The 10,521-nt window shown below is 43.9% G+C and overlaps 1 protein-coding gene across 1 annotated transcript in view; it reads right to left on the reverse strand.

The window, feature by feature from the left end:
• Positions 1-1,321: 1,321 nt before the first annotated feature.
• Positions 1,322-10,521, reverse strand: part of ACP7 (acid phosphatase 7, tartrate resistant (putative)) — a 25,824-nt gene continuing 16,624 nt past the window's right edge. The window contains exons 11-14 of the mRNA XM_018576918.1: positions 9,814-9,881; positions 5,607-5,678; positions 3,274-3,411; positions 1,322-1,428 (exon numbers count right to left, since the gene is read on the reverse strand). Coding sequence (XP_018432420.1) covers positions 1,381-1,428; positions 3,274-3,411; positions 5,607-5,678; positions 9,814-9,881 — 326 coding nt within the window. The 3' untranslated portion in view covers positions 1,322-1,380. The remainder of the gene's footprint in view (positions 1,429-3,273; positions 3,412-5,606; positions 5,679-9,813; positions 9,882-10,521) is intronic.

Below are 10,521 nucleotides of genomic sequence, written 5' to 3' on the forward strand. Positions count from 1 at the left end.
AGGGAAGTGGGGGAATCCCTGCGGGGAGTGGTGACTGACAGTCACGGCTCTCTCCAGGGAGATGATCGAGAAGTGAGCAAACAACAGTATGCGTTCACTCACTTCCCAATCTATAAAGCCGACGTGTGACTGTTTCACTGTCACGTTGGCTCGAACTATGAGGATGAGTGAAAATCACACACCTCATAGTTCTCTTTTAAATTCAATAGTTGGCACAGCTATTACCGTTGATATATAAATACTTTGGACTGCTTTTTATACCACCCTGGCGATTAGTAAAGTCAGCAAGAAGGATTCTGTTAGCCAGTTATATAAGAACAATCCTACCTGTGATACAACAGGGAGGGTCCCAGGCAGGGTGGGATATTCCAGCACGTGGAAATCCCCTTTAAATAGTGTATTAAGTCATTGACACTGTTTCATCCATAAAGAAGGCCTGAAATGATGACTGGAGTATCTGCCAAGGGAAACACATCCTGCTGAGAGTCAGCTGACCCGGACACTCCTTGAGCTGCGAATACTGATCATAGCGTTCTTTCTTTTTGACAAAAAAATAAAACTTCTAACGTGACCCCAACCAAGTGTACTACAGAATGTTGATGTTATCTGTGGCTTATCGTGCTTTCAGTCTGAGATTCTCCCCAGTACAACATATACATGAGTTTAGTACAATGAGTCACATAGCGTATCATAATTAGCAGCAGAATCACAGGCAACATGTGATCATTCCTAAGAGGTAGAATGTGGGAGACGTCGTTCTGGGGATGAGTCTCACTCATTGATCTAGTGCAGTGAAGGTCAACTTTCTTGATATAGAGGGCTTCAAGCGTGGCCCCAAACATCACCAGAGGGGTGCACATAATATTTAGAGAATGTGATGCTTCAGAAAGCTTTCAGACTACATACATGCAAAAGGAGATGGTCAAAGGCTGTATTCATTCTATGGGGGTTGTTACAGACATGGAACATGCTTCAGGACACAGTCATAGGCTGGAGACGCATTACATGAGGCTGCTAGAAATCACGGCTATTACAGCCCCTTTGCAAATCAGTGCTTCCAAATTTGTGCTCCCTACAGCCCAGTTATAAAATGTATAAGCGACATTTTCTGTTTCTCTAAGCAAGATCAATTATAAAAGATCAGAGGAAAAAAATTAATCAAATCATTTAACTACTAGAAGCCAATCTACAGGTTTTTTTTTCTTTAGATGGTTTAAGCAAGTACCTAGGTCAGGAGAATACAGAGTAGTGTTTGCAGGGGCCCACGAGGGTCGCACAATATGTGCCAAAGGGCCGCATTCTGGGCACCAGGGAACTAGAGGGCTGGGTTCATATGTAGAGTTATGGGAGGTCTGCTATAGTTCAGAAATATCCGCTTATTCAGCGCTGGTCCTTAATCAGCCATATATCATCCACGATCTGTCCATTCTAGGGGAAAACAGAAACACATTAAATGTTTGCATACATGTACAATTTGGGCTTCATATTAAATTGTGAGACAGGACAACATTAAAAGAAAAACATATGCAGCACATCTCTGCAATACATGCACATTTCCCCATATTGAATCAATTTAAAGACTCTGGAAGTACCCAAGAGTTGTCATATTTATCCCTTCCTAATTACTTGCTCACTGTACACAAACATATGCAGGTCAGATGTTTCAATCTCTCGACTGTTCCAGGTCAATGACTCACCAAGGATTACGACAACCATGAAACCTGCTCCTCTAAAAACAAGTGAGCAATGGCAGTTCCCATATTTCTATCCTTAGAAGTTCTCTTTCATTACCTTTACTTGTCATAATATCAGTTCCTTTGTGCCTGGGGAAGACCATAGATCCTAGGCCGAGGCTGATTACAGGGCCCTTGCAGTTTCACCAAGTCAAGTTTAAAGTGACACTAAATTCAGGAGTTAAACCTTAAAAATGTATTCAGGTACTTAACTATTAACAAAAATGTATCTAATTTGTGTATCACTCGGCTGTAGATCCTCAAATCATCTCTGAATTGTGCTGACAATGTCCTTCCTTCTGGAGGGTGGCTACTTTTATTCCCCATGGTCCCTGTGTGTGTTGTAAAGCAGTCACCGCTCCAAGCTCACTCCCATGATGGACTACAGTCTAAGTACAAATTAGTCACTAGAGCGAGCTTGGAGCGGTGACTACTTTACAACACACACATGGACCATGGGGAACAAAAGTAGCCACCCCCCAGAAGGAAGGATAGCGTTGGCACCTATTCAGAGATGATCTGAGGATTTACAAATGAGTGATACACAGATAAGTTAAATTTTTGTTAATATGGTACCTGAATGCATTTTTAAGGTTTAACTCCTGAGTTTAATGTCACTTTAAGCCCAGACCCTTTGTTTAATAAGCAGTGATGGGACAAGGTAATTTGCACAGGCAAAAAAGACACACTGTGCCCCCCCCATTAGCTGTGGACTACTTCAACTACATAGCTTACAGGTCCTACCCATTCTGCACCTCCCCTTTTGCTGAAGCACCCAAGGCAGCCGCCTCTTCTGCCTACCCCTTGGCCCAGTCCTGGTAGTGGTACTAAGCCATGCACCTTGTCATTTGACTGTCAAACGCCCCAGCTTCTGCGGCCAGTAATGTACAGTACACGTAATGAAAAGTTGAGGGCCCTCTATACAGCCTGGGCCTAGGATCTGATTTGAAGGCAATGTATCAATAATGTTACAATACAATACAAAAGGGCTAGGAGGGCCTAGGCTCATGAAAGCTTACAGGCTAGAAGGAATGGGTAAGTGATAAGTTCTCTAGAAATCCCTGCTCTACTGAGTGCATCAGGCAATAATGTTTTGTTGCAGCAGATGGCTATTTGTTTAGGGCCAGGTAGCAATGAAGGCAGTAAAACCTCCTGCTTTAGTCAGAAGCCAATTAACCTTCCAGTAGGTTTTTGAGCTGAGAAGGAAACCATGACACTTGGTGGAAACCCATAAACAAAGACCAGCATGACAGCCAAGTGAGTAGCATTTTCCAAATTCTCATTTAGTGTATCTGATACTATTATAAAGTACAGCAATAGTGCTAGAAAAAAACATCATCCTTTAGTCTCGATGACACAGTGGGCCCCAGTGGTCTTACAAGAAAATGGCAGAGAACTGGATCATAAATGGTAATGTGGATTGACATGCTAAGTGGGAATAGTTTGAGTTATCATGTCTAGTTCTTGAGTTGTCACGATCACTTTTATCTAGTGAGCAAATTTTGTTCTGCAATGTACAAATACTACGAAGTGCATGTACCTGATCATCAGACACTTGCTGAATGTGTATGTGAGTCCTGTTGGAAATATGGATTCGAGTGTAGCCATAATCTTCAATCCTTACTGCACTCCACTCCCGATATAGAGGAAAGAATGGATCCAGCCTCTCATTACAGCCCTGGGATTAAAAAAAAAGGAAAAAAATACAGAGCATGATATATTAATATGGTTTGTGGAGATCCTCTTGCATGCTTTATACCGTTTACAAATTTGCTTGAAAACACCCTCATCCACCCTGCAACTAACATCTAGCCCTAAAGAGAAGCTGTGAATAGTGCAGGTATTAAGTGCAGGCAGTTAGGGGTGCACAACCCTGCGATAGCCTCCTGAACCCTCCTGATCTGAGACCACTATGACAGACAATGCTTCGACCACTGCCAAATATTCTTACTGGCCAATCACTGTGATGGACAACCTTACTCACTATATGATAGGAATGTGCAGGAGGTTGAAAAAAACAAGAAAGCTTCTGTAGAAAGTACCAAAGCTGTACCTATCAGAACGACCTGGGATTTGGTGGTGATAAGAAGGATTTTAGGCTGCTGCAGGTATATGCACCTCCACTTCTTTTATCACAGGTATATGCACTTTATAGCTGTAGTTTAATTTTGTCCCCCCTCCTCTCTGACAGTCTGTTAACTCTCTTCCCTAAGCTTAGGTTAGCTATAGATGAGCAGCTATCTCCCTGAAAGCATCTGTAAGGGAAATATCTGCCCATCCTGGCACAAGCGAACTTCATGCGGGGACCCTTCTAGATTATTTGACTCTGACCGTGGTGCGTGCGTGGTACTATGAGTGCCTTCAGTCTAGTTCACATGGACCTTAGGTTGTATAAGAGTAGTGTGAACACCACATTTCTGGCAAGTTTTGAAAAGCCTTCACAAAGTTTTCAGCAAGCGTCACACAGCTTTGTCGAAGCCTATGAAGCACCCTTCAGCTCCAATTTGGAGTTAAGTTTGAATTAAACACAGATCTTAATGGGGGTGCTGACTGTCACTTTAATCAAACTGCCAACAAGATTCAACAGCCTTTCAACAAGCTTCAAATTTGCTGAAGCTTACTAAAATCAGCTGTGTGCGGATTTACCATAAGGCAGAATAGGCACGTGCCTACAGGTGCCCGCCATAGAAGGGAGTCGTGCAGGTACCTACTCTGCCTAATTCCTGGTGTTGTGTCAAGATTAACACTGACAATAGCAAGGAGGGTGCATTCTGCATAAAATGCACCCTACTGCTCCAAGAGCAGTGGCGCCTACAGAAACCGCTGGCTTCCGCAAACGCAGAGGAAGGACCCCAGTGCTGCCTAAGGCTGCCCTGGAAATTGCCTGTCTGATGCGGACAGGGGTTTAGGGACTTAAGTGATGCTGCGGTGGACCTTTTCTGCATATGTGAAAGCCGGTGGATAGGTAAGGGCACTGGCTCAGTCTAAACAGATTTCCATTCTTGCCTACAGGTGCCCGAAATGGAAATCCGGCCCTGCTACTAGCAACTTTTTTAAAGTGACGGTCAGCACTCCCATTAAGATCTGTGTTTACCATTCCCAAACTGGAGTTGAAAGGTGCTTTATTAAGCTCAACAACGCATGCCAAAAGGTGCCCATACACTGTACGATTATTGCACGAGAATCGTAGGAAATTCCGCGATCGTACGATAATCGCAAAGTGTATGGAAGGCGTGCGACCGTTTCTACTGTACGGTCGCACGTCTTCCGTCGAACAAGCAGGCTGGAAAACCCGCAGAGAATCGTACGATTCTCGGCAGGTTAGTGGCCTGCTTGTTCGACAACTGCCGAACGGGCCGGTGTGCGCACGCGCACACTGCCCGTTTGCAGTCATCGGAAGCCCGCCCCTCATTGCAGTCATCGGAAGCCCGCTCCTCAGGGGGGCCGGCTTGCGATGATCGCAGGTACGATCTGCCTGTCCAAGATGGGCAGATCGTACGTTTTTTTAATTACTTTACAACCCTCGCAAGACAAAAGTCTTGCGAGGGTTGTAGTGTATGGCCACCTAAAATCGCTGCACTGCTCTGTAAAAACTGACTGTTCACACTACTCGTATACAAGTCTGTGTGAACTAGACCAATGACGGTTGGAATACCACACCTTGATAAGGCAGACAGCAAGCATGTAAGACAGCTGTAGCCCACAAAGTTGATTGATACTAATTGTGGGACCTTTACTGCTGCTGTATCAGTAATGTATTTATCTGTAGTTTTCTGTCCATTCTTTTAAGAACATTATGATAACTTTCCAATTTATTTATGTCTAGCCTTTCCCACTGGAGCATTTTCAGTTCCTCTGCAGAATTATACTCACAGCAGACCCTGTGGTTATGTGGACAGGAGCCCGTGGATTGGTGTACGGGGCATCAGTGGATCCATTATACACCTGAAACCAAAAACACATCAGAATAAGATCTACACTCTGGGCTACAGATCTCATACACGGAATCCAGAGGAAAGTGTCTGTCCCCCGAAACAGCCAATCAGATGTTAACATTTCTAACCTGCACTAGCAAAATGAGAGCTGGACTGTTTGCTACACAGACTTTTTCCTTTCGTTTGTATGCAAGAGGTCTAATGATTCTGTGAATGACTGCTACTATATATGGTGGATCCCTCTCCAAGTGCAGGGACAAGAGTCTGACCATTGGCAAGTCTTCAAAGAAACCCAGCCCAGAGAGACCTCAAAGAGAAGGTGCCAGTAGTAGAGTATTTTCCTAAAAAATGAGTTTGCAATTTGTTGGCTAAAATCAATAATGTGTAGTCTGGCCAAAATTGTATTTTTAGTTTTGGATGTAGTAGAGAAGCTTTCATTGCTGTCCGTGTCACCACTGTGGAGGTTGATCCTCATTATTTATTGTCACCAAGACAAAAAGTAATGGGAAAATCAATTTTTTACAGTTGTCAGTGTCAGAGGTGAGATCTTCTGAAAGGGACACCTTCTAAGAGGGGATTTCCCCTCACTTTGATTAACCAGTTGACATCCGCGGTGTTAAACCCCCTTCCCATCCAGGCCGTTTTTCAGTATTCAGCGCTGCGGTACTTTAACTGACATTTATTCCGTCATGCAGCGCTGTACTGAAATTAATTTTATACCCTTTTTTGGGGACAGATAGAGCTTTCTTTTGGTGGTATTTATTCACCACTGGGGGTTTTATTTTTTTACTATATTAAGGAAAAATTACCGAAATTTAAAAAAAAAAAACAGTTTCCCCTATATTAAATGATAAAACATTTATTATTACCCAATTTTTTGGTAAAATATAAAAGATGGGGTCACGTCGGGTAAAAAGACACTAAACATGTCAAGCTTTAAAATTGCGTGCGCGCGCGAAACCTCAAAAAACGATAATACCCAAAATTGGCCATAGGCGACGCTTTAAAAGCTGTTACCGCTCATCAGTTTAGTGTTATCAGTGATTGATGGCCCTAAAATGATTGCTCTCACTGCGACGTTCGCGGCGATATGTAACATGTGTAGCGCAATTGTAATTTTTGCGCGCTGGGGCACCGGACGCGTATTTACGTTTATAGGCGCGTAAACGTGGGGGTGGGGGAGTTAAACATTTTGGGGGGGTTTTTTCCCCTTTTTTATATGTGACTTTTATTTTATTTTATTTTTTTATGTGTTACTTTTATTTTTTTTTATTTATATTTTTTTTTTGCACTTATTGTTATTGCTATTATGTAGGGGGATAACAACCCCCTATATAATAGCAAAGGCACACTGACAGGTCCTCTTTATGGAGATATTAGGGGTCTCTAGGACCCCTAATATCACCTATGGACCCCAAAAGAAGCTGATGAAGCAGAGATCTGCTTTATCAGCTTCTTCTCTCTGGCAATAGCAGCCAGATGACTGACAGGTGAATGCGGAAGTGATGTAATACACATCACTTCTGCATTCACAGCCCGGACGGAGATCAGCAAGGAGCTGATCTCCCGTCCTCCTCCTCCTGACGCCCTCGGAGCCGGTCCCGGGATCCAAGATGGGGCAGCGGATCCCGGGAATCAAGGTGAGGGGTCATTGGACGGGTCTTTTCTGCCCGTGCGTGCCCGCTAGGGGGCGCGCGCGAGCAGAAAAAAATTTCCTCTTGCCGTCCGTCCGTTTTTTTACTACGGGCGGACGGCAAGAGGTTAAAGGTAAAGTCCATGTTTAAAAAAAAACAAAACATATTCATAAAGGGAAAAAATGTGCATTCATTCTTTTTTTGCATTGGAGCCAGTAAAGCATTGCAACCACAATCAGTGGCTCCCGGGTGCAATGCTCTGGCTCCTGCAGAATTATTCGATTACAAGGTGTGATGACATTACCAGACTTGTATTCTATTGAGAACATAAAGTCCCTCAGCAATGGCTGATGGGACTTGTCATTTCTCTATTCATAGATCCTGTCAAAGGATCAGTGAATGGATGATGGGTCTGTGTGGGCGGAAAGAGGAGCTGTGGTGAGAAGAACACCGCGATTGAGGTAAGGAGGGTATACACTGAGTGGTTAGATTATTATGACCACCCCATCAGTACTGCGTTGGGCCACGAGATGACTCCACAAGATGACTTCGTTGGGCCGCCTCGCGACTCCACAAGATTTTGAAAGGTGATGTGAGGAATCTGACACTGCACTGTTGCCCTTCTGTTGTCTTGCACCAGTCTTGCCACTCTCCATTCTGCCCTAACATTGACTAGTCGCTGACGGCCACAATTCGCACGTTCAGACCCAGATTCTCGGCTGACAGTCCAGTCTTTAAACACTTTAACAACAGCTGCTCTTGAACATTTCACGAATTCTGCTGTTTTGCTGATACTCGATCCATGGCTCCGAGCGCCAACAATCATCCCACGTTCAAAGGCTGTTACATCGCGTTGTTTCCCCGTATCTTCAGAAAAAAATCACTTCTACTGTCGTGGTAAACAACCTGCTTCCCTATTTATAATGGTCTGGCCCTCTAGCAACTTCAGTGCGAAATTATAGCTAATTATAGCTAATTTGCCTACAAACGTCAGGTGGTCATAATAATCTGGCCACTCAGTGTATGCTACACACTGAATATGGGTGTAATATGAAACATGTCCTAAAACAGGGGTAGGCCCTGCAGCTGTTGTGGGACTATAAATCCTATTAGGCATTGCAAGACCTGGCATGACTCCTAGAGGCAGATGCATGATGGGATTTGAAGTTTCAGCACAGCTGGAGGACCAGAGTTTACCTACCTTTAGTCTAAAAGGTAAGCTTAAGCTAACTATACAATTTAATATTTTCTTTGTTCAACCCGGGGGTTGAACAAAGAAACTATTACAGATTCCTCCCTCAGTGCTTACAAGCGCTAATCGAGGAATCCCCCGCTGTTTGAATTGTATTGCTGCTGTCAGAATGCCTGAACAGAGGCGGCGGAATTTCCGACTGGCTGCTTCAATCAGCTGATCAAAGGATGTCGATTGAAAGGGTGCTGACAGTGGAACCCACTGTGCAAATTCCGGCTGGTTCATCAAGAACCGGCTGAAATTTGCATGTATGGCCAGCTTAAGCCTCTAAGTATAAGACTTGTATTAAAATATGGAACTGCTTCAGAAGCTGACAACTAACATACCTGTAACCTTCATGTTCATTCACACTTACAATGAGCTCACTATACAATCAACACTCAGAATGTGGTTAGCACATCTGTCTTGCAGCACTGTGTCCTAATTTCAGAAACCATCAGGTACGCCTGACTGTGTGGGTTTTCTTTGTGGTGCTCCAGTTTCCTCCTACAGTCCAAAAACTGCTATTTTAATCAAATTCCTTTAAAGACGAACTAAACTCTGAAACGTGTGCCTAAAAGCAGAAGGATTAGTCACAGTATTTGCCTGCTGACTTACCATGACTTGTTCTGCACTGTGTCTCTGTATGGAGATGCCCAGCAGGGCTTTGCCAGAGCCTCCAGCAAGAACAGTGAGAAGCTCAGTAGGGACATCGTCAAATCTCACTCCAGATCTCCTGAGAGTAGCACTCAGAGGCAGCAGTGCCTGAGATCTCACACTGCAGATATACCACTATGAGAATATAGGCACAGGAATGCCCAGACACCCTTAAATATCAGGTAGTGCGTTGCTATTTTTCAGGAGGAAGTCAAGGCAAAGGTGCATTTTCAGGGTATTGCTTAACATTTCTAAATGTTCCCTATAACTTAGCAGATCTTAATTTTTTTTAGATCAGTTCCATTGTAATGTAGATTCTCAAATGTGTCTTGATTAATATTGAAATGAATATGTGAATAGCCTGAAAAGCTCAGTGAACATATTTGGAGCTATATAAATGAATAGAATCAATATTTGCCAGGACTTATCTTGTGTTCGGCTGGACGAGGAGGTGACACGCCACCAATACTTGGCACAGTTTGGGGGTTTTTGGATGATGTATGTGAGCTTCTGGGTGGAGTTTCACTAGACTGGCAATATGATGTCTTTTATGGTTCAGGCAAATGCATATGATAGGCATGTTAATATACTAGAGGCTCAGAATTGGAGTTTGGAATTCTTACCTTGTTGTCATATACAGGCCAGAGCCTCTCATAGGAATGTTCATGTGCCCAGATTTCCAGATCCACCCCTGAAATTAGAGGCACATGTAATTGATTATCTCTGAATCCATACCTGTCCTGTTCCTGCACTGCAGATTAGTAATCAGTGGCCACTGTAGCTCCTTACTAACATTTATTTCCTAAGATCCTCAGCTCCCTCTAGTGGTCACAATGCAGTATTTTCCTCATTTACTGTTCTGTATGACTGAAGCTATTGAAGAACATTTGATCCGAAGAAACAATACACTTGATTTAGTTAACTCACACAGAGCAAATGTACATGCAATTTCGCTGGACGAATAAGCTGTGCCAAGTTTTTATAAATAGACCCTTATGGCTCATTCACATCTGTGTGCACGAGCAAGGTCCCGATCCCGGAAGGGACAGGTGTTGCATGTTATTGTGTGCAGCAGCCTGTGCCTCCCTATTGGAGAATGCAGCCTCACACAGTTACACGCAGTTACATGCATACCCGAATCTGCACATCTGTGCAGGTTTAGTTGTTCGCAATGGACACACAATGTCTGCATCCAAGTGCAGGCACCTGGATCCGCACAAATGCGCAAGTTCGGGTGTGCATGTAACCACATGTACTTGCGTGCAGCCAGAGGCGTAACTAGAATCTTCAGGGCCCCGGTGCAAGAAACCAGAAAGGGCCCCCCCCCCCCC

The sequence above is a fragment of the Nanorana parkeri genome, unplaced genomic scaffold (genome assembly GCF_000935625.1).
Source record: "Nanorana parkeri isolate BGI_ZX_2015 unplaced genomic scaffold, ASM93562v1 scaffold80, whole genome shotgun sequence".
Taxonomy (NCBI): domain Eukaryota; kingdom Metazoa; phylum Chordata; class Amphibia; order Anura; family Dicroglossidae; genus Nanorana; species Nanorana parkeri.